Raw genomic sequence first — 27,637 nt, forward strand, 5'->3', positions numbered from 1 at the left:
AAGCAAAACCTAATACATCAGATGCTTCTTCCACCTTAAAAAAAGTTTGGCCAAAGCTTTATTATTCAATGTGGTAGGAAAAAAATTAAAAAAGCATTGAAACACATGAGGTCCTGTGCCTAGATGGGCTGTTTTGATGGAGGGCAGAAGAGCATGAAAGGTGAAACACAGGTACAGAGCTGACAAAACTGGATTGAATCCCAGCTTGGCTACAAGTATAGTAAGTAGGAAAGTTTTTGCATGCATCACATCAAGATGCATTAGATCAAGTCACTGGGCAGATGGGAGGATATCATCGGCACCCAGCCAGCATATTCCAAGAACGTATGTGGTCTAAGCAAGCACTTTATGATGGGGGACCCTTAAATGGTAGTGATCAAAACACAATCAACATACATCGTATAAGCTTTTCTACCCAATGACGTTAGATATTACCTTTTATTGTACTACAGACAAAAGACATCTGAAGAAAACATACAATTTTGAAATGTTTTATTTTTGTGTGTGTAATTAATGGTTATTAACAAGTCTATTTAATAAAGTTAGGATTCCAGTGAAAAGAAGTGTTTTCATGAAAGCCTTCAGGGATCAGTTGTATGTCATATAGCGGGGAGTAGCACTGAATTTGGCATAAGACTTAATGACCTTATTTACAGCCTCCAAGAAATCCTTCTCAGTAGCAATTTTTCGCCGTGCTCTGATGGCAAACATACCAGCTTCTGTGCAGACGCTTCTAATCTCAGCACCTTTCAAACAAAAAGAAAACAACAGGCTTATTCAAGCAGCCTGAACAGACAGACCAGCAAATGTAGTAAGGAAGACCTTTCAACCTACCAGTGCTATTTGGACACAGTCGTGCTAACAATTCAAATCTGATATCTCTTTCAACACTCATTGAACGAGCATGAATCTTAAAAATGTGAGTCCGGCCCTAAAAATGGAATTGATGAATATTAAAATGGAAAAATATCATGGGAAGAAAAAATTTCAAGCAAAGGGATTCCTGGACTCTCTAAAATGCAATGATTTTCTTACCTCTAGATCAGGTAAGCTAAACTCAATCTTTCTGTCCAACCTGCCCGGCCTCATCAGTGCTGGGTCCAAGGTGTCCGGTCTGTTAGTGGCCATGAGCACTTTGATGTTACCTCGAGGATCAAAACCGTCCAGCTGATTGATCAGTTCCAGCATCGTTCTCTGCACTTCGTTGTCACCTCCAGCACCATCATCAAAACGGGCCCCTGAGAAGACAAAAGGAAAAATAAGCTCTTCACATCCACTCAGGATAGTGCAATGCGTAACTCGGAAGTACTGTCAATCTCAGCTCAAACCCGGTACTCAGCGCAAGCGAGTATCTCACTGTGAAGCATGTTCTCGAAGAACAGCCTCTTTTACACAAAACTAATTAGAAAGTGAATCTTTCAAAAGGACTCATCATAGATTTACTTAACAGAGGTTCCCTTTAAGTATTTTTTTTTTAAACCTGTTTTAGGAATTCTGTTTTTTAAAATCACTCAAGAACACCTCCATTTTTGGCACAATATACATCTGGACTAGGCACCAGAATACACGCGGGCTTTCGTGCTACAATGGTGTCCGACTGTACGTAAGAAACGGTCCTGCTCCACGTTTCCTAGAAACTTTCCTTAAAAATATGGCTAAATCCATAATATAGTAGAACTGTAACAGCTTATTATCACACTGAGATAGATTATTCTAGCTTCATGTCAATCTCTCATTTCAACCAAAATAGCAAAAACAAAACAAAACAAAAAAACACACAACAAAAAAACCTCCAAGTATATATTTTCATTTTAAGTTGTATAAATGCATACGGTTGTATTAATGTATTATGTACATTATAAAACAAAAAAATTAGAAAAATTTTAAAGGAGATTAAAGATACAAAGAAAAATTCTAGATATTCTTCCTGTGCCCTAATACTACTTTATACACAGTATACTTTGGAAGCCACAGCTTCAGAGCATCCTGAAGTCATCAAAAGGCTTATTTCAAAAACACTATACAAATAACTTCAGAGTCGCAACACTACACTGATACACTGTGGTCACACTATGTCCCTCCAAGACAGTAGCCACAGAAATGTCCACACCCAACAACACTCATCCAGTCTAAAAACAAGACTCTAGGTAACCTAACTGCAGTCCCCAAAGAGTATTAGGGGTGCATTATGTTTTCAAGTCATTTTTGTCATTAAGTTCATTAAATAACTGTCTGAACATATGACATCTCTTGAGCTATTAGGAATCATTACTCTAAGGGCATCTGGGGTGGCTCAGTCAGTTGAGTGTCCAACTCTTGATTTCGGCTCAGGTCATGACCTCAGGGTTGTGAGATCGAGCCCGTATCAGGCTCCCTCTCTCCCTCTCCCTCGCCCCTCCCCTCTCCTAAAAAAAAAAGAAATATCATAAACTATTACAATAGTCCACACCTACAGAACAGTTTAGTTTTCAAGGTCTATCTCATTTATTGATTTTTTTTTTAAGTAGGCTCTACCCCAGCATAGAGCCCATTGTGAAGCTTGAACTCAAGACCCGGAGATCAAAACCTGAACTGAGATCAAGAGTTGGATGCTTAACCAACTGAGCCACCCAAGCACCCCTATGACTTACTTTAAATCTCTCAAAAACCTATGAAATAAGCAAGGCAGGAATTACCATTTCCTTTATAAGGTAAGTGAGCAGAGGTTCATAGTTAGTTGGAACAACCTGCCAAGATCACACAGCTAATACTGTATTTCATCAAATCTATGAAGCCAACAATAACATTATTTTATGTATACTTTATGAAAAACCACCACAAACTAAATTATGCCCCAAGGCTTTCTTACCACATTAAGTGGAGCTATATCCCAAGTTAGGAGCTGGATTTCATGTGAATGAAATTAGGAAAGTACAAAGATAAAGACTTTGAGAAATAGCAATGCTCTATATTTTTTTCCTTTACAGTGTATCTCTGTTGCTTATTAGATGTGTAGCTCAGACATGCCAGAGCTCATAGAAGAATTGGAATTAAAATTTATAGTAAGATTAACAAATCAAGAGAACTCTACATACATTACTTTAGAACACTCATGAAAACCAATCCTAAAGTTGTTCTCTAAAATACCACTCATACCTCCAATAGCATCAATTTCGTCAAAGAAGATAAGGCAGGCTTTTTTCGTTCTGGCCATTTCAAAGAGCTCGCGAACCATTCGAGCCCCCTAATGAAAAAAATAATTGAGAGTTGGTTTAAAATATTTTTTAAATATAATAAGAAGCTATGGTTCAAACTTTTCAATATTCCTAACACTATTCTCAAGTATTATTACCTAAAGCTTTTTCAAAAAAACCAAAGTTTGTTACCTATTCCATCAAATTAATCTCATTAGCCTCAAAACAGTATTTATTAATCTCATGTTTCTATATCTATTGAATAGCCAAATACTTCAAGACCTGAAGAGGTCAAATGAACACTTGAATAAAAGCACCATTTCAATCAGTTAAACTTGACGAAATGAAAGAAAGCATCTGATTTATCACTTGGCATTTCTGATCACTGATTTTGCTTTTTAAGTTTTGAACAAGGAACAGAAGTATATCTTAACTCATGCAGCTCCTTTACTAATTCCTATTCTAAGTGTACTGATCATTCATGTTTCAGATGTGATCTATATAGCCCTAGACTTTAATGAAAAAATACATCATGTAATCGTGTGTGTATGTGTATATACCCTTGCACGTACACAGACAATCATGTTCTCCTTCTCAATAGGATATGAAACGCTGCCCCTACAATGAAAGTACACTTTTGAATGCATTCACCACATTTCTGGGGTCTTAGAAACCAAATCTGTAGAAAAGGTCCTCCTTCTGAAGAGGGAGAATACTGATTAAAAGGTTTAAGCAGCTGTTTGTTTCCAGTGACCAAGGGAAGGCCAGTGGCTTCTGAACTACTAATCAAAAGTCAGTCAAGAAATTTCAAGTCTCAGTCCTTCAATGTGGAATTGCTATTCCATATTATAAACCTTTCACAGGGCTACATATTATTTGATTCTGATCAATGTACTTTACCTCACCGACGTACTTCTGTACAAGTTCAGATCCAATAACTCGAATGAAGCAAGCATCAGTCCTGTTAGCAACTGCCCGAGCACAGAGGGTCTTGCCTGTACCCGGCGGACCAAAGAGCAGCACACCCTTGGGAGGCTCAATGCCAAGGTTAACAAACCTCTCTGGCTGTGGTGGGAGACATGAGTTTTACACTTATCACTTCTGTGTAATAAACACAGAACTACTTCTGTATCATATCTGTAAGTATCATCATATTATTATATTTAAACCAAAATTAAGTCCACAACCTATATACTTATCTACATAAGAATTTTACTTATTCTAAGACCTAAGATCTAAACTAGACTCATATCAATACATAATGCTAAATGGCTTCTAAAGGTGTTTCTCTTATTCAGGCTTAACAAAACATTTTCCCCTGATTTAAAAAAATAATGTTTTTAAAAACGAAAGTATTATCTGGTGTTTAATATCCTAGTTTTCCATTATCCTCCCGAACTTAATCTGACTCAATTTAGGCCTATTTCCTCTTGGTATCATTAAAACACATAGTTTCTTCTACAATAACTTATAACATTTAATATATTGCTGAAGGTTATACCTCAACCTCCTCTATCACTCAAAATAGCAGATCCTTCTGTTTTTGAATGGGTTTCAATCCTTTTGCTTTCTCTCTTCTGGAACATACCAACTCACCACACCTCTATCCGTTACCCCATCAAAAAGTTTTACTAAGGAAAATATAAACTTTTTAAAGCTATCTAATAATAGGCAATCAAGTACACAGACTCAACCACTTACATGAAGTAATGGGGTTTCAACTACTTCTCGAAGTTTCTCAATCTGTTCCTTACAGCCACCCACATCACTGTATGTGACATCAGGTTTTTCCTCCACCTAAGAGAAGGATGAAAATGTGTAACATACAGCCACAGGCTTTTGAATGCTAGTTCAAATGTTCTATCTGGTAGAGCAGACCCAATACCCTAAAAGGAAAATCAGACTCAAAGCAAATAAGAATTCCATAAAAATGGAATACACTGTCCAGTGTCCTAGAGCCACCTGCGATACTACTTGTTATGACATCAAGTGAAAGACAAACCAGTAAAAAAAAAGACTGATAAAAATTTTCTCATCTGAAAAATTATTTAAAACATTTCTGCAACTCTTCAGTATATGCCCACATACTGATAGCTTACAAGTCAAAGTCTCAAAATTTTTTGAGATGGATGCAATTATATTCAAAGTCATGCCATTCCTTTTCCCTCCCATATCTTCTTACCTGCATCATGGTAACTGTTGGGTCAATCTTTGGAGGCAGTGGAATGTGAATCTGATATTTATTTCTGTCCACCCTAAGGAGGTAAAAAAGATCCTCACTCAATGCATTCAAAAAATTTACTAAGTTAATTATTGTATATAAACCAACTTACTTAATCCTAAGTACCCGAGAGCAAGTGCTTCCTCCACTCACACCACGTTCCCTTAAACAGACTGGCAAACTCAACTCTAAAATCCTGCACTTAAGTACAACATCTAAAGCCATTCACAAAAAGCCCCGGGGTAGGGGGAAGAAGCAGCTGCGGAAGAAAGGATGTTCAACTGTAGTGCTCTACTACGGAGTGTTTCTTTGTTTTCTACGGCACCCAGCTCATTCATTCCAAAGAAAGCCAAGGATGTGAAAGTGACAAGGTATCTTTAAGGAGTGCAGAGTACTTACTGTCAATAGAATCTTACCCGACTCTCATCCCTTCTTCAATGTCGGTAGGTGCTACCTGATCACTGAGGTCCACCACAAACTTGGCAAACTGCTTCACGTTGATAATGTACTTTGGGTCCTCCGAATCAGCATTGATTATCTTCGTACACCTAACCCAGCAAAAGGCTTGATTAGAGTAAGGAACCTAAACCACTAATAATGAATTCAAGTAACCAGATTCTCCCTGGGCAAGTGGTATACTAATGAGCAGGTATAAACTAGAACTGCAGAAAATAGGTCACTGCTAAAGATCCTTTTCTATAGAAACCCAAGGGTCCACTCAACTTAGCTAAGCTGCAAAATTTTCAAAAGATACATTCCCCCAGAAAGTTAAAGCCAAATATTTCATCATTAAGAAGTTCTCTATTTCTTGATTTTTCTTTTCAAGGGTTTTATTTATTTGAGAGAAACACAGAGACGGGGGAGAGAGCACGAGCGGGGAGAGGGAGAAGCAGGCTCCCCACCGAGGAGGAAGCCTGATGCCGGGCTCGATCCCAGGACCTTAGGATCAGGACCTGAGCCGAAGGCAGACATTTAACCGACTGAGCCACCCAGGTGCCCCAATTTCTTGATTTTCTTACATTCCTTTATTAGTGATACTCCTCTATATCTTAAGTTACTCTCCATTTTATTTTCCCTTTAGGAAGATGGTCATCTTGTCTTACATCAAGTTAAGTACTAAATGTGTTTTCATTCTTTCCTGAGTTTACACTTCAAATCCATGTTTATCATTGTTGCTATTTTTAACTCAAATGTATTCTTTTTCTTTGTGACATGGTGAAGGCAAATTTGTAATACCATGTACATCATAGTAAAAAGCAGTCTACTGCCTTTCCTCTTCTGTTTATGGAAGAAAAACAAAAAAACAGAACTCACTTTAGAAAGAATCCATGTCATAAGCTGTACCAATAATACGGGGAAATACAAAATAGTCTGGCGTGTACATAAATGTAGAGCCCAAAGTAAGCTCAAGAATGCTTTGTCCACAGGGCACGTGGGTGGCTCAGTCCGTTAAGCATCTGCCTTCGGCTCAGGTCATGATCCCAGGGTTCTGGGATCCAGCCCTGCATAGGGCTCCCTGCTCAGCACAGGGCCTGCTTCTCCCTCTCCCTATACCACTCCCCCTGCTTGTGCTTTCTCACTCTCTGTCAAATAAATAAAATCTTTTAAAAAAACAACAAAAAAAAACAAAGAATGCTTTGTCCCCTCAGCGTTAACTGTGTGACAGGACTCTGTTTTCTGTTACCGGCTAAGGTCCACCAGGGAGGATTACATATATAGAAAATACCTATCACTACTTTCTCTGACAAACCGTGTCAACACTGTCTGCACAAATAAGGATTTTTCTAATCCAAAGCTGAGAAAGTATATCTATGTAAGGATGTCAACTTCCAGAATGAAGCTGAGTTTCTCTCAGCTCTTAAGTCTCCAACTAAAACCAAAGTATGATTACCAGACATCTAGCATAAAAGATGGACACCCAACAAGCAAGGGTATGTATGAAGTAGAAACCCTGCAGTTATCGTTAATTTCCTTAGAGATGAAAACATATTAAAACCATGATTCAAAAATAGAGGACATTCAAAAAAACAACAAAACACATATATTTAAAGACTAAAGAGCTCTTAGAAATTAAAGCCTTGAAAAGAGAAACAGGGAGGAAAAAAATAAAAGGACTTAATGTTAAGAAAATCTCACAAAAAGTAGAGCAAAAAGACAAAACAAAACAAAACAAAAAAACCCCACACAGGAAAGATTAACATATTAGCAGAAATATCCAGGAGGCCCAAGATCCAAATAATACAAGCCTGGAACAGAGGACCAAGAAAACAGAAATTATTAACAAATCATTTCAAGAAAAAATGCCACAGTGAAGGCCATGAGAGCCCAGCACCATGGATACTGAGGCATGTCATTCATGAAATCTCAGAATCGTGAGAACAAGGCGACCCTACAACTTCCAGATGAAAAACAGGTCACAGATACAGGACTGGGAATCAACAGCTTCAGACCAACAACCCCGGGAGGTGGAGGACCATGGAACGATGCCTTCAAAATTCTGAAGGAACTATTTATACCAAGACATTTTCAGACATAATGTGGTCTCAAAATATTGCCTCCCAGCTCACTTCTTTCAGGAAGCTACCAGAGAATAAAGCCTACCTAATGCAGGTGTAAGGAAACCAACAAGAGAAACTCATGGTACACAAGCAACAGGAGAGGGGCAAAGGGAACCTCCAGGGTCAGAGGTCATGGGATCGTTGTGATTTAGCAGGTACAAAAGGCCACGGTGCAAACTGAAGCAGGTGGGCAAGTGCTGGGAAAGACTTCAGGAGAATGGACCTGAGAGAACCCGAGGCACAGGCAATGCACCTGAGGTATACGTGAGAAAAAACCTGACGGACCTAAAGCATCCAAAAAGCAATTTAGACAATCAGGAAAAACTGGAAGGTTGAGTTTTTCTATACGCAGAAAACTGGGCAAATGAGAAAACAAGACAATTATGACAAGGAAAACAAAAAACAGTACAAGAAAGAAAAAGTAATCACAGTTTACTACTTGCCTCTTTGTGAGTAGCATTACTTACCACAGTTACGAAAACAATGACTACTGATCTAACCAAAATTTTAATGTAATTACATCAGGAGGATATAGAGATAGGAAAGGTATGTTCTGGGGATGAAGGAAGAGGAAACAAAACAAAATCCTCAAGCCAAAAGATAATACCTAAAACTAAAAAACAAGAAGATGCAATCCACAGTCTACAAGAATTGTGTCCATAAGGATCATGAAGGTAGTAACCAAGTAACCAGTTAAAAATTTTGAAAATAGGTGTCTCTAGGGATGAGGAATTGGGAAAGACAACTATTGTCCTAGAACTATTTAACTCTTTAAAATCATGATAACACTGAAAAATAAATCAATAAATGAAAAGAAGGAAAGACAGAAAAAAAGGAGTGAGGGAGGAAGGAAAAGAGGAAAGGAAAAATAACCTTTAGCTACAGTACAGAGGTAAAACTGAAACAAAATTTTCAATGATTAGAATAAAACACAGGAGAATATAATCTTGGATTGAGCTAATAAGCCTTCTTGAGCAACAATCAAACCCAAAAGGTATAGTGAAAATATTTATGTATTTTATTAACCTCCTAAAAATGTTAAACCTTACTACAACAAAAGGTACCAAGAAGTTAAAAGTCAAGTGACAGAATGGGAAAAAATATTTGTAGCATATTGAAGATTAATATGTACAATATAGAAAGTGCTCCTAAAAATTCACAAAAACGCAATAGAACAAAACATGACCGGACACAGAAAATACAAATGTTTAGTAAGTATAATAAGCTGTCATAAAAGTAATCAGCATAATGCAAATTAAAATGAGATTTTTTTCTCCATAAATGGTAAAAGTATAAAAACAGATGATCACATATCTTATATTGATCAGGCAAACAGGTATTTGCCTCAAAACCTCGTATTAAGGAGTATAAACGGGCCAAACCACCTTTTTCCAGGTCTTCAAAACCGTAAATGCCTTTGACCTCCCAATTCCACTGCTAGTAAGCTACACTACCGAAGTGTACGCACACAGAGAAATATTTAACATGAATGTTCAGTGTAGCACCATGTCCACTAACGAAATTGTAAATAAACCAAAATCTATGGAATATTAGTAATTTTTAAAAACAAGAGAAAGAAAGAAGTACTAAAAAAGAATCAGGATATGTTTCTTTGCATGCAAATATGTATATGAAAATACACAAGAGGGCTAAGAGGACCGAACTATTTTCAGTTACAGCTGAGAAGGGGCAATGGGACAGCAAAGATGCGAAGGGAAGTTCTCCTATTTTCATCTGATCTTTTTTGTACCATTTGAATCTTCTGAATCTTTTATATGTTATGTTTTCATCTACTTGAATAATTGTTGAAGGCATAAAATTTAATCCCAGATACTTCTGTACAAAGCTTTTTTACTTCAAATTAGGAATAAAAAATTTTTATGAACTACCGTGTATGCCCTAGATCCTAAAAAGTACTTAAGAGTACAAATAAAAACAAATTTCCAGAGTGCTACACATACCTCGCAACCTGCAAAGGCTGTTCACTCTGCAGTGTCTGCTTATCTGCAGCCAAATCCCAGAGCGCTGGTGGGGCCAGGCCAGTATCAGATTCTTTAATACCTACATAAAGAAAGATAACAAAACTCACTGAAATGTAATGCATCACCTGCAAGCAAGAGTTCTCAACCTCAGCACTACCGACATTCTGGACGGAATAATTTGTTGTGGGGGGTGTCCTGTGAGTTTTCGTGTAGTAGGCAACATCCCTGGCCGCTAGCCACTAGATGCCACCAGCACCACCTCCCCCACAAGTCATGAGCATCAAGAGTATCTCTAGCCACTGCCAAATGTCCTGGGGGAAGGGGGGCATTGGGGCAAAATCACCCCCTTTGAAAACTGCTGCCCTAAAGTAGTCACAGCCAAAATTCACCATATTTCACAAATTTCTGCATGTCAAATACTATAAAACTTCACCACTCAAGTTACTGAGAAGAAAAGTTTCCAACTACTAGGCAATAGCCCACTAACTTCAAGCAATACCATGGGAGACCATATTTTTATTTGCTAAGAAATTTTTACTTGTTTGAGTTTACTGAACTTGGCTCTGACCAACAGAACATTTGCTTAAAGGATGATGTTGCTTAACTGTGTAAGTACTGAACTTGGTTGTAAAAGGTAGTGAAAGATTATTAAAGGAGATCTAATTTCTTAGATCTCTAGATAAGAGGACAATAATTTTTTTAATCTGTAATTCAAGAAACAGTAAGTTTTGTAGTTAAACTATTTTGATATAATTAACACATGACATTTAAAGAGAGGAGACAAGAATAAAGAAATAAATACCAGTGAGCTCATTAATTTTCTTAAGAAGTTGTTGAATGTCATCTTCAACCTGCTTTATCTGCCTAGAGTAAGTGCTTTGACCCTAGGAGATAAAGATCACTTTAATTAGAACATTAAGATATCCACAATCTATTAAGCTGCAGACAGAAATTTTTAAGTTACAATCTTAATAGCTATTATTGACCCAAAGCTTGTGAAGGAAGTAGAGAGAGAGCGTATCTTTCCGAAGTATTCCTGAACCAGTATTTTCCCCCAAACAACACACCATTATGGAAGCTAACAAATGAAAATCATTTTTCCATTTAACCAAATTAACCAAAACTACAAGCCCCTTTCTATGAATTAAAACTTTCCATTTCAGATCTAATTCAGTTACATACATTTTAAATATAGTACATTTGTGTAAGCTATTTCAAGTATCTTTCAATATAGTACCACCCTTAATTACAAATAGTATTAAAAAAATGTACAAACTTTGACATGCTGAATATTTACTCTCCAATCTAATCTAGAGAGAAACTGTGGTGTGTAACTTTTTTCAGTGAGGATTACTATAAACTGCTAGACATCCTCTTCTAACTATTTTGAAAGGATAATACCAACAATAGTTCTTATTTCAAAATAAAACATCTGTATTTGGTAGACACTGAAAGGACTTACGTAAGTTTTCAGCAAGGCAATATCCCCCTCATCCAGAGCTAAAATAAGAAAAATAATAGATTCAAAAAGAGGAAACTAGAACTAACAATTCTGTTCAATTTAGATTGCATTAATTGAGTGAGAAAAATTATGCAAAGTTGTAATGATATAAATACAACCAAAAAAAAGTTCCTGGACTTAAGGAACTTTTATCTAATTGGGTGAAGGCGGATCTTTACCAACTGTGTAACATATATGCTGAAGAGTTTCAAAGTGCTGTGACACAAAAAGAACAGCGAGCCCAAAGAACAGTCTGAGGGTCAGAACAACCTGGGCACTAGCAAAGTCCCAGCAAGGCATGCACTTGTGAAGTAATGTTGGAAAAACCACTTTTCTAAGCATCAGTTCTGTCATCTGAGAAACAGAGATAACACTCATTTTACCCTCACAATGTTGCCAAATAAGAAATGGATGAAGCAGCACATAAAATTCTTATACATCAGTCATAACTATATGCAAGGGATAAGTTTATTAATACATTTACAGAATGATAACCTACCCAGAGAAATACATGGATGAAATGTTAAGTCTCTGTGACTAAGTTTTCCACCAGGTGCCTGAGTAGCTCTGAGGTCTGCAGTATCCTAAAACACTTCCAAAGCAAAGAGCAGAGTATGGGATTTAAAGTAGACAAGTTCTTTCTTTGGCAGGGAAGTGGAAATGGAGAAGAAAACAGTGCTAGGAGAGGTTGAAGTTGTTTAGGAAGGGATGAGTAAGAGCAAAGAAAGGAAAAAAAAAAACAATGCAAGAATATTTTTTAAATGGTCTGTAAGGAACAAAAGAAGAAAATAGCATAAAGATGAGATTAAAAGGGGAAGGTGAGCTAGGTGTGCATTATCTCCGGCACTGTGGGTAGAAGTGTCAAGTAGTAGTCTCTACAGAGAGTAATTTAGCATTATCAAAATTACAACTCCATTTCTAAAATTTACCCTACAGCTTGTGTTTGTGCCTGGGATAAAAGTTATATGAACAAGGTTATTCGTTGTCCTAGAATGGCCATCAGATTGGAAGAAATCTTAATGCGCATCAATAAGGATTAATTATATATACTACGGCTTCCCCAATAAAGGGGGATACTACTCAGATGCAGAGACAGGCAGAAAGCACTGACCCTTCATATAATGATATGAACTTATCCCTAAGACACATGAAGACAGGAAAAAAGCAAGAGGTACAATATGCTACATTTATGTAAAAATAATAAACGCTTGTTTATGCACAGAAAATGTCTAGAAAGATAACGCAAAAAGGCAACACTAGTTGCCTCCGTAGATAATGGCTGGCTGGCAGGACCAAGGGTGACACACTTTTCAATGTATCTTTTTTTATGCCTTTAGCGTTTTGAACCACACGAATAAATTAACCAAAGGAATGTTCGGGTTGTTTTGTTTTTGTTTTTGTTTTTTTTAAAGAAAACTACGTCTCAGGATCTCGGCTACACAGGGAGAGCACCAAGCCGTCCCACTAGAGGGGGAGGAGGAACAGGAAAGAGGATCCAGGTGACCAAGTACCGCCAGGCGGGGACACTTTTCACGGCCTGCAAGGCCAAGCTGGGTGCGTGACTTCCTCACGACCTGACAGCTCAGTATGAATACAAACTTCAATCGCGGGAGACGAATACAGAACCTGGAGCAGCACGAGGGGCAGAGAGAAGGCAGGCAGGCTAAACGCGCTGCCGTCCCCGACTAAATCACCAGGGGCACAAAAGGGACACAGCGCCGAGCGGCGAGCAAGGAATCCAGCCTCCCCTCGGGAGCCAAGTCTGGTTCTGCCCCGGCCGGGACCGCCTGCCTGTGTCAACTGACCTCGGATGGGCTTGTCGTCCTTCTCATCCTCTTTGGTTTTCCGCTGATCGGCACCGAGGTAATCCGGCATTTTAGAAGCTCCGAGTGCCTCAACGCCCTTAGTGATTACACAGCACCTCTGTCGCTTCCGGTGGTGCCGCTCTTTCCTTTCCTCGCCGGAAGTAAGCCGTGCTCTGCGGACCCGTTTAGTCTGCGCACGAGAACCGGAAGAGAGTCGCGGAGGACACGCGCTGGCGTCCTCCTGGCAGTTGCGTGCAGTGGGAAGAATTCCCCGTGGGAAACGAAACGTGGGTGGGGTCTGGCCCCTCACCCGGGAGAGTTTCCCTGAGCAACAGATTCCGAGACCCACCCTGGCAACGTCGCTGAGTTTAAGTCCTTATTTTGTCATTTCTTCAGTCTCCTCTTGGGTAACTTCTTTACTCTGTTCCCTAGTTTATCTCACAGCATTGTGGAGACAGTAATTAGTGTTTTCAAAGTATCTGGCGTATTAGATACGCAGTAAGTAGTAGCTGGATGTACATACAGAGTGGAGATAAATAGAAATTGTCCGTTAATCTAATGTCTACATGAGATGAGAAAACAGTTTCAATTTTTGAACGTCCTGCCGAAGAGGAGTGGTAGGAACCATCTTCAAGTACGGGGGAGTTGGCGAAAAGAGCACGTTTTGAAAGAAATTAGGTGATGAACAGAAGTGAGTAGTTAGGAAACAACTGTAAATTTAGAAATGAAAAGCCTGACCCTTCTTTACACCGAAGCATGACAATAAAGTGGAAACGTAACCTACAGGGTGGGAGAAAGTATTTTCATGTCATAATCCGATGACGGATTAATATCTCGAATATATGAAGAACTACAACTCAAGAGGAAAACAGCCCCATTTTAAAAATGGGCTATGGGGGCACCTGGGTGGCTAAGTTGGTTGAGCAGACGTCTGACTCTTGATTTTGGCTCAGTTCAGGATCTCAGGGTCCTGCGATCGAGCCCCGCCTGGAACCCCGCTTAGGCTCTGCACTCAGCTTGGAGTCCGCTTGTATCTCTCCTGATGCTCCTCCCCCAACTGGCTCTCTCAAATAAATAAGTAAATAAAATCTTGGAAAAAAAGATGGGCAATGGATTTGAATAGACATCTCTCCAAAGAAAATGTACAAATGGCCAGCAAGCACAGGAAAAAGATGCTCAACAACACTAGTCATTGGGGAAATGCAAATCAAAACCAGGAGATACTGCCTTACACCCATTAGAATGGCTACTATCAAAAAAAAGGGGGTGAGGAGAAAGAAGAGTGTTGGTGAGAACATGAAGAAGAAAGAAAACCTTCCGTACTGTTGGTGAGAATGTAAAATGATGTAACTATGGAAAATAGTATGGCAGTTCCTAAAAAAAATAAAAATATAATTATCATATGATCCAGCAATTTCAGTTCTGGATATACTCAAAAGAATCAAAAGCTGGGTCTCAAAAAAATAATTTATGTATCCATGTTCATAGCAGAAATTAGAATGGTGGTTGCCAGAGCCTACGGGGAGGCAGAACTGGGGAGTTGCTATTTAATGGGAATAGAGTTTCAGTTTTGCAAGATGAAAAGAGTTTTGACAATTGGTTGTGCAACAAAATGAATGGGGCACCTGGGTGGCTCAGTCAGTTGAGCATCTTCCTTCAGCTCAGGTCACAGAATTGGAATCCAGTCCCCGCAAGGGCCCTCCCTGCTCAGTGGGGAGCCTGCTTCTCCCTCTCCCTCTGCCCCACCTCCCTGGTTCTCTCTCGCTCTCAAATAAATAAATAAAAATTTTTAAAAAGTATTGTAAAAACAAAACAAAATGAATATTTAACACTACTAAACTGTGCACTTAAAAAATGGTTAGGTTGTGAATTTCATGTTATGTGTATTTTACCACAATAAAAACAAACACACACACCAGCCATATGACCTTAGAGGTAATTGTAAGAATGGATGGGGTAGGGTGAGAAAAAATTAAGAAAGTGGATTCAGGTTACTTTGAACCTTAAAGCCTGTCTTAACAAGTGATTGCATTAATAAAGGGATCAGGAAGAGTAATTTAGGGGGAGATAATTAACTTTTTGAAATGTCAATTTTGAAGTGACAGTTTTGTCATGTGGTAGATGGGAGGCCCATTCAACTTATTTAACAGTGAAAATGTAATTCATAGAGAATAATTCTCTAACTTCTGGTGCTCTTTAACTCATCAAGTCTTTCATTTTGCTCAACCTATTCGAGATACTGCTGCCCGGCTGGAGCGGGTGGGGGACAGCGGTGAATGTTCATCCACCGGTTTCCTTTTGCTAGTTTTTCCGTTTGACCTCAGTCCTAGAAGGAATCATAGTAGGATTACAGTTGACTTTATTAAGCATTAAACAACTAAATTCCAAAATCCTATAATTGTAAATATTTTGGGGGGGCGGGAACTTCATTTTTAGAGCAGGGTAAAGAGATTACTGGCCTTGGAATACAAACAATCTTAACACTGAGGACGTGGTCTTCTCCAAATGTTATGAGGATTAAATGAGACAACACAGGTAAATTAGTAATATCGCAACAAATATTAGTTGACACTATTATTTACGTAAACGCAAATATATTACAAATCTCTGTACAAAATTATAGAGATATATATAGACTATAATAATTATTCTCATATTTATTCGTACATATCTTTTCATTTTTTATTTATACCAGTAGAGCTACTGGAAAAACCTGCGGTTAGGCTCGGGCTAGTAGTGATTTAAAAATAAAAAGAACATTGAAACAGCTGCTTCGGAAAATTATGCTCCACGTGTAGCAGCACCTGGTGGAGGAAAACAATCCTTTTCGCCGGGGAACTGAGGAGTCTAGGAACCTTTCTTTTGTGAGAGTCGGTCCCCAACCGGATCTGAGTCAGAACGGAACTAGGCTGCCGCACACGTTGGCGCGGTGTGTGGGGGTGGAATTGGCCTCCGCACCGCGAAAGATTCATCCCGGAAGTAGTTATTGGTCGTCTCCATGCGCCGGTTCCTGGGCGTCGTAGAGCCAAGGCGCGAGGCTCGGACCGAGAGGTAGAGCTGGAGGGGACGCTAAGTGCCCTCCACCCGGGACGCGAACCGCTGCGCCCGCGGGTCTGGTCCCGGCGCCATCATGCTACTCCTGCCGAGCGCTGCGGACGGCCAGGGCACCGCCATCACCCACGCTCTGACCTCTGGTACGTGCCCACTCAACCCCGGCTCCGTCCCGCCTTAGCCGCCCTTGCCTCAGTTCTCCACCTGCGCGACCGCGAAATCGCTCTGTCCTTGTCCTTGGAGACTAGCCCCCGGACGTGTGGGCCCCTGATGCCGTTGCCTTTTTGCTCCAGGCTATCCAGTAATCTTTGCCCAGACTGAAAGGAAGGAGGGAGGGGGCATCTTCTTTCGCCTCCTACAGTTTCTTCCTCCTCTCCCGGCTGCTGACTCATGGATCGGGAGGAGCAGTTCGGGACCGAACCCTCTAGTACCCTAAGAAGGCTCTTGTAAGCATTTCCTTGCCTAGGGCAAGAGTGCCCGCAGCGAGTTCCCACGTGCCTCGGGTTGTACAAAGCCTTGTTGCTGGTGTTCTGTTAAACACCATTCTCCCGCTTTGCTTTTGCTTCGGCTTTTTTTTAATGTCAGAACTCAGACACTGCTCCTTATACTCATACTTAGTATGAAAAGATCCTTGCCGGTACTGCTGCTAATAAGATTTGTGTAGACAGACTTTTTAAAAAGAGTCATTAAGTGAGAGTTGAACTGCTGCTGTAGTTTCTTCAATGTATAGCCCAGGACAGCCGTAAACCTAGTCTCCGGTTTCAGCGATCCACATTAATTACCAGTGCCACTTACAGAGACAGTTGTCGGATGATTTTGAGCATATCTCGGGGCACATGTTGCGTTCTGCTCACGGAAGTCTCTGTGTAATCTTAACACCTAAAGGAAAAGGCTTGAAAGGTGGTGTTCTTCAAAGCTGCGCCCCTACAACACAGCTAGTACTTCCTGAGCATAGTGTTTGAATCCTCTCCTGTATATGGTACAGGAGAGCTGAATTTCCCAAACCAACTAAAGCATGAAAAATCAGTTATTTTTAGAAAATTGTGGCCATTAGGTACATGGAACGACTTATATTTGAGTTACTTATTGCTGTGCAAAGTAAAGCTTTTTGCATTCATATGGACCATGAAATTAAAATTAAAGTGTTCAGTTTTTTTTCCTTACTCATTGCCTTTCTGGAATTGTTAATATACAGATATACAGTGATTTATTCCTGCTTCTCAGGAATGATGATAAAGCCTTACTTTGATACAACAGTTTGTGGTTTTCAGAGTGGTTTCAAAATGTGGTTTGTCATTCAGTCTTCCAGGGAAACCATAGAAGATAGATATTGTTCCCATTTTACAGTTGAAGACATCTCTCATTTCACATAGTCACTAATTGTCAGACCTAGACTAAACCCAGAGCTTCTGATTTCAGATCTAGAGCTTGTTTCACTAAAGCATAGCCGTGGTCAGTAAATCCTCATTAGCTGCTTGGAAAATTGTCTTCCAGAACAAATCATTGCTAGTGAATTCTTAAAATTTTTAAAAGCTATCTGATTTCAAGGTTTTAATTAAGATACTTTGACTTGTTTTTAGAAAAAAATTTTTTTGATGAGATTAGTTTTTTATGACAGTTGATCATTTATTTTATTGCAATTATTGGTCTAAAAGGAAAGCAGTTGGCAACATTTCTCCCTGTTCCCCACCTTCCTCTCATATTCTCAGAAAAGTTTTGCTGAATATTTTATCAGATAACTGGAAGAGGTTGATTGAATACTCTGTAAATACTAGGAAATGATTATTGCTAACCCTCATGTTAACTGGAATGCAGGCATACCTTGTTTTATGGCACTTGACTTTATTGTGCTTTGGTGATAGTGCATTTCTTAAAACTGAAGGTTTGTGGCAACCCTGTGTTGAGGAAGTCTTTCAGGACAACTTTTCCAACAGTATTTGTTTTCTCTGTGTCTCTGTCACATTTTGGTAATACAGTATTTCAAACTTTGTCACTATTCTTATGGTGATCTATGATGTGATTGACTCGCTGACGGCTCAGATGATGGTTACCATTTTTTAGCAATAAAATATTTTAAAATTAAGGTATACACATGGTTTTTTAAGACATGGTACTGTTGGACTCTTAATAGACTACAGCATACTGTAAACCTAGCCTTTATACGTACTGGGAAACCGAAAAATATATTTGATTCACTTTTTTGCAGTATTTGCATTATTGTGGTGGTCTGGAACCAAACCTGCACTATCTCCCAGGTATCCCTGTACTGCAATTATTTCTTTAGTTGATGGTTTTAAAATTATATTCTGGTGCTGTTTTGATCTCATATTGCCTTGAAACAGATTTATTCCATGCAATACATTGAAGCCTCTCTTAACACTTTCAATCACAGCCTCAACACTCTGTCAAGTTGAACCTGTGGGAAGATGGTTTGAAGCTTTTGTTAAGAGGAGAAACAGAAATGCTTCTGCCTCTTTTCAGGAACTGGAGGATAAGAAAGAATTATCAGAAGAATCAGAAGATGAAGAATTGCAGTTGGAAGAGTTTCCCATGTTGAAAACACTTGATCCCAAAGACTGGAAGGTATTTAATATCTGAATCTTTTGTTCAGTCAGATGCTTTGAAAGGCATAGGCAGTTTCCCGTGAGTTTTCCATCAGTGAGCCATGTTTCAAGGTGCTTCAACGAGAACCATAATTGAGCACCTGTTTATTGTTAAGCTGAGTGGGATAGCACTGGTCATAGGATACTGTCTCTGATGGAAAAATCCAGGAATTTTTCACAGAAAACATGTTTGAGCTGGACTTAAAAGGATCAGTGGCAGTTTTTGAAGCAGAGAAGGGAGAAAAGGTGTTCTGGGCAGAAGGAGTAGATCTGCAAAGACACAAAGGAGTAAAGAATGTATACCACCTCTTCAGGGATTAATGAAAAGTAGAGTGGGTAGGGTACTTAAAGGGTGGTGGTGAGAAATTAATCCTGAAACAAGTCTCTAGACCAAATTCTGTTGTAGTGTCCTTTTTATGTCATGCTAAGGAAGGAACTAAGATTTTATTTTCAGGGCAGTAGGAAGTCATCAAAAGTTTCTAAGCTAATTTTAGCAAAGTAATTCTCCTGGGAGTACAGAAAATTGCTTGAAAAGGGAGGGCAGGACTGGAAGGGAAGTGAATAGTTTGCTGTTACAGGGCTAGCGCAATAATCCAAGCCTGCAGATGCATACTTGAGCTAAATTTATGGCTGGGTTTTGAGGAAGAGGGAACATGTGCTTTTTTTGGAGGTAGACTTGATAGAGCTTGATGACCTTGACCGTGTGGTACAAGAGAAGGAGATGTACTCAGAAGACCTCTGAGCATTCCAGCTTGAATGACCTGCTGGAGTGTGACATCAGTCACCAACACTGGGATGCAGGAATAAGGAAGTTTGTGGGGAATGTGGTGTTTGTGTTCAAGTTTGGCAATGTCAAAATTGAGGTTCCAGTAACATACTGATGAAGTCTTCTAGTAAATGGTTAGAAATTGGTCTGTCGCTCTGAAAGGAGGATAAAGCCAAGAACATTTGCAAGTCATTGGCAAGTTGTAGGTGGTAGTTGAACCTGGGGGAGTTGAGTGATAATCAGCCGAGGAGAAGAATATTGACAAATAGGTATCACATAAAGCTTAAGTAGGCACTAGTATAATAAATATGTATACCGTGGAATTAGAGTGCCAGAATTCAAATCTGGTTCTGCCCATTTAGTGCGCTGGGACCTTGGGAAAGTTACTTGACACGTCTGTTTCATGCAGTGAGATTGCTAACAGCTCAAAGGAGTATAGTGAGGATTAATGCAATGATGCGTATAAAGCACTTAACCTAGTGCTTGACATGTGATAAATACTAAACAGGTAGTAGATAATGAGTTCCTGTCTCCTAGCTTGTGAGGGTTAAATGAGATCAAGTGTACGTGTAAAGCACTTAGAAAAGTAAATAAGCACTCAGAATGTTAGCTGATTCACACACTGTCATGATCAATTTTAAAAGAAAAGGACCGAATGTTGAGCCTGAGTAAGGGGTGGGCAGAGGAGGAGAAGCAGCAAATGATACTAAGAAGAGTGAAAGAGGTAGAAAAAAACAAGAGACATTTGTTCAACTAAGGTTTATTAAACATCAGGCACTAGACTCTTCTGGAAACTAGGAAAGGAAGAAGTCTCAAGAAGGACAAAACAGTTACCTGTGTCACTGCTTTGGAGAGGTCAGTCACATAACATGAATAATAATAAAAGCCACAGGGTATGGCACCCGAAGGGTAGGTGACCACATTGAAAGCAGTTCTAGTGAGTGGTTGGGAGGGCAAGTGGTTACAGATCGGTTGAGTAATTAGGAGGCGAAGCTGGGCTGTAGAGAAAATACTAACGAGAGAAAGGCTGGGTCAGGAGAAGATAGAATTGGGGACCATTGAGGTCTACAAGAGAGAAAAGGAAGAAAGATGGAGGTCTTTGATATAGAAAAGAGTAGGTGACATCAGAACAAGGTAGCAGGGTTCATACCTTGGTTTAGTTAATTGTTTCTTTCAACAAGCAGTGATCAAGCATCTGCTTCGTGTCAGATGCTGTTCTGGGGGCTGAGGAGTCTGCCGAACAAGACAGTATCACTGCTCCCACATAGTTTCTATTCCAGTGACGAGACAGACAAGAAGTAAACAGTCAAGGACATGGTCACCAGGTGCTGGGCAAAGAAGTACAACAGGGTCCTGTGATAGAGTGTCCAGATGACTGCTTTAGGCTGAGTGGGCAGGGAAGGCCTGTGGAGTTGACATTTAAGATAAAACCTGAATGACACGCAGAGATCAGGGAGAATGGCATTCCAGGCAGAGAGCTTGTGTGGGGGCAGAAAGAAGTTCAAAGTGTGCCAGGAACTGAAGAAGGCAAATGCGTGGAGCAGCGTGGAGCAGGGAGAGGCGAGGAGGTTAAGGAGCAGGAGTCACTAGACAGCCACTGGAGAGTAGGGAGCAATAACAATTTGTAAGTACTTTAGGGGAAACGAAGGAGCAGAGATGGGCAGAGAAGGTTGTCTCTTTTAAATAAGGTGATAACATTTAGGCTGAGACTGAAGGATGAGAAGGTGAAGAGTGGAGAATGTGCAAGGTGGGGAGAACAAACAGCACGTGAAGAGAAAGGGCTTGCTGTCTGCAGGGAACTGCAACACCAGTCTTGGATTTGGAAATAAGTGACTAAGGTAGAGACTGACAGGCTGGGAATAGCAAGCAAGAGGTGGAGGTGCTCCATGTGTTGGGCTCAGAGGAGAGGTCTGTGCTCAAGTGAACTGGGGAGTCATAAGCATATACAGGGTACTAACTATATTCTAGCCCTGGCATTGGCTCACGTCACCCAGGACCAAATATAGAAACCAGAGAAACCCCAGAACTGAGCTTTGCAGGTCCTAGAGAAGTCAGTAGAAGTGGCTGAAAAAAGGTACTGGCAGGTGGGATGAAAAGAATGAATGCACGAAACACTAAAGGAAGGTGATATTTCAAGAAAGGAGTCAGCTGTGCTGCCACTGGGAGCTGAAGTCAAGTGAGGGCAGATCAGTGATCTTGGACTTGGCACCTGGAAATTCTTACTGAAGAGAGCAGCCTCATTGCACCTGGGGTGGGAGTGGATGGAGCAGAACCAAAGTGGAGTGAGTGGTTTGAATATGAATGCTTAAAAAAAAAAAAATGAATGCTAAAGGAGGTAAATGTGTGGGTGACTTTTTCAACAAGTTTAACTTTCTTTAAAAAAAAATAAAAAAAAAAAATAAAAAAAAAATGAATGCTAAAGGAGGTAAATGTGTGGGTGACTTTTTCAACAAGTTTAACTTGATGAACAGCAGAAAAATGGGAGATAGAGCGGTAACTGGAAAGGGGATCTTGGAAGTATTTTTAGGATAAGAGCTAACAGGGGCACCTGGATGGTTCAGTCAGTTAAGCATCTGCCTTCAGGTCAGGTTGTGATGCCAGGGTCCTGGGATCGAGCCCCAAGTCAGGCTCCCTGATCACGGGGGAGCCTGCTTCTTCTGCCTCTCCCCTCAGCTTTTGCGCACGCACTATCTTTCTCTCTCTCAGATAAATCAATAAAATCTTTAAAAAGGGGGGAGGTGAGAGCTGACAGAGTATGTTTTTATATGGATGAAGATAAACCAGTTGAAATTTAGGAGATAACTGAAAGATGCTAGTATTTTGAGGAGACTTAGAGAAGACAGGGCTCAGAACCAAGAAGAAGGATGGTGTAGTTTCTCTTGGTAAGACAGGCTTTTTCAGTTGTGAATGGAGGGAAAGGGAAAGGTATATGGATGCCAGTAGGGTGGTAGAAGGATTGAGTAGGAATTTGAGTAGGATAATTTACATTTTTTAGTTAAGCAGGAGGCAGGGCTGTTGATAAGAGGGTAGAGAAGGATCTGTGAGATGGAGAGACTAGAGAAAGAGTAACCTTAGAGAGTAGTAAGGTAAATCAGCTGGAACAAAGTATGATTGCCAGGCGTAGTGAAGGAGCCCATTCACACGAACTTTGCAGTCCTGAATTTAAAGGGAAATGAGTCAGCCCTGCTTGACTTTTTCCCATGTTACATGCCCTCAACTCCCTTTCCTCACCATTCACTTCTCCAATACTAGATACAGCCTTTGAGTTCTGTAGGGAGACTTCAGTTGCTACTTCAGCTTGTAAATTCACAAGGATGTTAACCAAAGCAGAAACAAAAGCAGGTATTTCCTCTCCAGAGAAGCCTCATCCCTCAGTTTCTCAAAATTTCCATGCAACCTACCTTCTTTGCTTAATATGACTCCTGGTTCTATCATTGCCCTGCCCCAACCCTGTGGGACTGTGATAATGCTTCCCTCTGTTCTGAAATCTTCCTGGCTATACCCTGATTTAAGGATGGCCATAAGATATTAGTAGGTATTAAGAGAAAAATGGGCTCCGTGGTCAAGTAAGTTTGGAAAATGCTGGGTTTTGCAGGTTTGTGTATTTTTTTTTAATTGCAGGACTTCTCAGAGCCTTTATTAGGTTTATGTGCATATAAATCATGAAGGCTATATCACAGTCCACATTTCCCCAGACTTACTACAGAATCCATTTTATATGCAACGTCTCACTGGACTCCTATTATGGGAAGCACTATTTTAGGGTACCAGCGCAAGGGATAAGATATATTGCTCTGTTTCACACTTGACTCACTTTTGTGTCTTTATCAGAACCAAGATCATTATGCAGTACTTGGACTTGGCCATGTAAGATACAAAGCTACACAGAGACAGATCAAAGCAGCTCGTAAGTACTTAGTTCTTTTGAGATAATCCAATATCTGGTATAGGAATTGCTATCTTTTTGAAAAGATATGCACAACCACAGTCTATAGCCATAAATCTAGGTTCAACAGCATTTGATATATGGTCATAACAGTGCGTAACCACAGTCGTCTTTACCTTTAGAACCAGAAAAAAGCAATCATTCTCATGCATGGACTTTTTCCACTGGGGATAAGAAATCAGAGGGTGGGAGGGTCGGTGTGTTTGTGACGAAGATAACATTCTTCCAATGGCAAGCTTTTTAAAAATATTTCATTTCCCATTAGAAGTATGGCCAGCTGTATTTAGTGGAATCTGCCTTGTCACTTAGGTTTTTTGATATTATTTTGTGGTTTGGGTTACATTTTTATTTATACCACCCTGTGTTTTCTGCCCAAGAAAGAATTATCTGATGTTTTACTGCTTTCTTCATTAATAAGATTAAAAATTTCGGGGGAATTGTTGGAAACCTAGTCTTCACATGCCTTGGAAAACACAATCCCCTTAGTACTCTGCACACCATTCGGTTCACCTGGTTAGTAAAGTTTGATGAAAGAGGTGAAGGTGATTAGTTTTCTGTGTTTTATCTTAGGAGAATGTTCTGCCCTCCACTCTAGAGAATGGATATTGAGGTCAGAGGAGGTAAGATTGTGACCATATGGAAGAGGAGTTAGGGAGTCAAGGCCAATCAGGAGGAGAAAGTATTGTCCTTGGAGGAAGATGGCAGAATGAGACCCATCTCATGTTGAAAAATACTAGTTGAAACTAACTATAGTAGATAAACTCAAAATGTTCTCCACTAATGCTTATATTTAGGAAAATCGCAGGAAATATTTTTAATAAGTTGAAGGAATTTATGAGATTATTTTAGATCTATTCAGTTTCTTAAAAAGCTGGCATGGTTTTAGACTAAGCATATGATAATGCATATGAATAGCCATTGCAGTGTACAGAAATGCCAGGGAAATTGATTTGCCATGGAAAAATATTTGCAAAGTCTTGCTATATGAAAGAGCAGCATGCAAATACCAAGTGAGTCTTGATACATATAAATTTGTGAAAGAATTGGAAGTGATTTAGGACTATGAAAATAGTTGAAAGAATTTTTTCTCTAAAGATAAAAGATGTATGATAAGCTGTAGAAGAAACATTCATTTGTTTCTAAGTCCATCATTTTATTGGCATAATAGAAGTTAATTTTTTAATACTCCATAGCCAAAAGTTTTGCCACCCCAGTGTACCAGATTATTAACATTAAGTAGAATTATAATTCACTCTCTGCCACTGTGTTGATATTCTCAGTATTTATTCAAAAGGCAACTGATGTTCTCTTACCTCTGTCATTATAAAAAAGGCAGTTGCTTGCTTTACTGCTTTTTGAAATTTAGTTCAAAAGTAAAAATGCGAAGTTAGTGTTCACAGGTCCGTAATTATTAGCACAGAGAAGCCTAATAAAAATAAAAATCTTACTGCATTTGAGATCCTTCAAGTTCTTACATACTCTTACACGTATAAAAGAGTTTTCTTTTTGTTTAATGTATTTGGAATTGCTGTAATGAAAAAAAGTGAAGGATGAATAGAGTAAGTGGTCTTTTTTTTTTTCTGTTTTCTGCATTATCTGAAAAGAATAAGTCACTAGAAAAGTTGAAGGATGGGTTAAGAGAAAGTACTTGAATACTATAAGTGGGATTTCAGTTGCTTACATAATTTTGTCTTGAAGTAAAATAGCCACACTGGCAAATGATGTGTGTAGGTTTGATATTCTTTGCACGGAAGCAAAGTCTTCGGTGATTTGAATTTTCTAAATTTAATAATTTTAGTTCAAAATATTTGTGGCATTTTAAACTGAAGCCGTTCCTTATGCTTCTTAAAAATTAAAAATCCTGTTTAGAGACATTTTATAATAATAGCAGTATGCATGTACAGTAAAAGCCTTTTTGCTAATGTACCCTCACAACATCCCAGAAACTGTCTTCAGTGGGAGGAGAGGGGATATCTTTGAAATTTCAGTAAACAGTTGCTACTGGCAAATTACCCATTTATTTTTCAGATAGTGTTTCTTTGGCCTCCTTTATTTTTAATATTGAGAAATATCTTTTGCCCCCTCCACAAGAGACAATATAAGACAGTCTCAGGACTCTCTAATGTACATGGATGAGTAAAGATTAGGCAGAAAACTCCATGAAGAAAAAAACAGTGCAGCGTTAGAGGAGACTATCCAACAAAAAATGAAGCATCACCTCTCTTAGACTTATAAGGTTCAAAAGAAAATTAAAGTATCTCCTCATGTTGTCAGTAACATATGAAGACACTGCTTTGGGGGCGTGGTGTAGGCATTGCGGAAAGAGACTAGGGAGAAATAAGTAGAATTGTGTGGAAACTGAAAACATGAGAGCAGAATTTAGAATTCCAGAAGTTTACGTACAATTAGAAAAACAGTAAAGCAGAGGACAACCTTGAGGAATGTTCCCAAGATTCGGAGAGAAAGAATAAAGGGATGCCAGATTTCTAAAGAACTCAGAAAAATGTCACAAACCATAATTGCAAATGAAGAAGGAAACTTACTGATTTATAAGAAAATACGTCTTGGGATTGAGAATGTTTGCGGGCATGTGACTTAGGTCTCACCGCCAGCGCATTCACAGGAGAGCAGCGTGAGTTAGGCTGTGCTGCACAGAATCCATTTTGCCAGCAGGTGTGGAGGCGCCCTGCAGAGCTTATGGCTTTATCCTGAAGCCCTGGCCATGGAAGTAGCCTGTGCTCAGTTTCTCTAGTGCCCCGCAGTGCTGGGATCATCACACCTCTGAACTATCTCATATGATTTGATTATAGTTCCTAGGTACATAGCTTTCAAGCCCTATCGTCTGACTCTCTCAGAGATTCTGTGAGCTGCCTAATAACGTTTAATAAATTCCTTTTCTGCTTAAACCAGCTAGAAGACAAAAATGCCTTTTCTGGAATGTTAGTAAAGAAACTGATGATATACTAGACTACTAAAAAAATATGAATTCAAAAAACCAAAAACGTATTTGTCAGTTTTTGAAGCCCTGCAGTATATATAGAAATTTCTAAGTTTGTTATGCCTATAAAAAGATTTGTACACAAACGTTTATAGCAGCCTTATTCACAATATCCAAAAACTGGAAACCACCCAGTATTCACCAGCAGGATCATGGGTAAGCAAACTGCCGTATCTTCATACAGTAGATTAGTGCTCGGTGGTTAAAAAAAGAAGAGATAACTAAGATATTGGGTTGAGCAGAAAAGATACAAAGACAGACTAGAATTCCATTTACATGAAGTTCAAGAGCATGCAAAAGTTGTGGTGAAGGAAATCGTGGGGTATGGCTGGGAGTTGACTGGAAAGTGTAAAGGGAACTCGATGATGGAAATGATGGAAATGGTCTGTACTTTCTTTGGTGGTAGTTTTAGGGTGTATACAATTGTCAAAATTCAATGTCAGTTTTATTTTTTTATTTATTTATTTTTTTTTAAAGATTTTATTTATTTATTTGACAGAGATAGAGATAGCCAGCGAGAGGGGGAACACAAGAAGGGGGAGTGGGAGAGGAAGAAGCAGGCTCATAGCGGAGGAGCCCTGATGTGGGGCTCGATCCCATAACGCCGGGATCACGCCCTGAGCCGAAGGCAGACGCCCAACGGCTGTGCCACCCAGGCGCCCCAATGTCAGTTTTATTTTAATTCAGTAAAAGATGTGCTTAAACAAAAAAACAATCACTTGGGAAATCAGATACACTCTTTGGGGCCTAGAAAGTTACAAAAATTGTATTAAGAGTTTCTTTTTGTAGAAGTAAAATCATTGCCTATCAAAACTTGAGGGATGGCAGTTAGAGCTGCACCATAAGTAAGTTCATTGCCTTAAACTGTTACTTTTTAAAAAGAGGGAAAAATAGGGGTGCCTGGGTGGCTCAGTCGTTAAGCATTTGCCTTTGGCTCAGGGCGTGATCCCGGAGTCCTGGGATCGAGCCCCGCATCAGGCTCCTCTGCTGGGAGCCTGCTTCTTCCTCTCCCACTCCCCCTGCTTTTGTTCTC

At 39.5% G+C, this 27,637-nt stretch overlaps 2 protein-coding genes across 3 annotated transcripts in view; one reads left to right on the forward strand and one right to left on the reverse strand.

The window, feature by feature from the left end:
* Window positions 1–475: 475 nt before the first annotated feature.
* On the reverse strand, window positions 476–13,392 carry PSMC2 (proteasome 26S subunit, ATPase 2). Its single transcript, XM_002928663.4, has 12 exons — window positions 13,241–13,392; window positions 11,397–11,434; window positions 10,737–10,818; window positions 9,914–10,013; window positions 5,811–5,942; window positions 5,356–5,428; window positions 4,875–4,970; window positions 4,074–4,238; window positions 3,136–3,223; window positions 1,036–1,238; window positions 835–931; window positions 476–746 (listed from the first exon to the last, which is right to left on the reverse strand). The coding sequence occupies exons 1-12, from the start codon at window positions 13,308–13,310 to the stop codon at window positions 589–591; spliced, it is 1,302 nt and encodes a 433-aa protein (XP_002928709.1). The 5' UTR covers window positions 13,311–13,392; the 3' UTR covers window positions 476–588.
* Window positions 13,393–16,159: 2,767 nt separating this feature from the next.
* DNAJC2 (DnaJ heat shock protein family (Hsp40) member C2) overlaps window positions 16,160–27,637 on the forward strand; it is a 34,205-nt gene continuing 22,727 nt past the window's right edge. The window contains exons 1-3 of one of the 2 annotated variants that reach the window (XM_034666831.1): window positions 16,160–16,434; window positions 18,684–18,874; window positions 23,492–23,567. In XM_034666831.1, the coding sequence (XP_034522722.1) occupies window positions 16,371–16,434; window positions 18,684–18,874; window positions 23,492–23,567 (331 nt within the window). In that variant the 5' untranslated portion in view covers window positions 16,160–16,370. The remainder of the gene's footprint in view (window positions 16,435–18,683; window positions 18,875–23,491; window positions 23,568–27,637) is intronic. The other variant, XM_034666838.1, reaches the window with a different exon arrangement.

Source organism: Ailuropoda melanoleuca, chromosome 1 (genome assembly GCF_002007445.2).
Source record: "Ailuropoda melanoleuca isolate Jingjing chromosome 1, ASM200744v2, whole genome shotgun sequence".
Classification (NCBI taxonomy): Eukaryota; Metazoa; Chordata; class Mammalia; order Carnivora; family Ursidae; genus Ailuropoda; species Ailuropoda melanoleuca.

What these genes read in the sequence shown, in the direction of transcription:
- PSMC2 (XM_002928663.4), bottom strand. Translation starts at nt 13,310, where the DNA reads ATGCCGGATTACCTCGGTGCCGATCAGCGGAAAACCAAAGAGGATGAG. An exon ending in TTGAAACCCCATTACTTCAT is followed by an intron (nt 4,239 to 4,874) that starts GTAAGTGGTTGA and finishes CTCCCACCACAG; the next exon opens with CCAGAGAGGTTTGTTAACCT. An exon ending in ACTGTGTCCAAATAGCACTG is followed by an intron (nt 747 to 834) that starts GTAGGTTGAAAG and finishes TTTGTTTGAAAG; the next exon opens with GTGCTGAGATTAGAAGCGTC.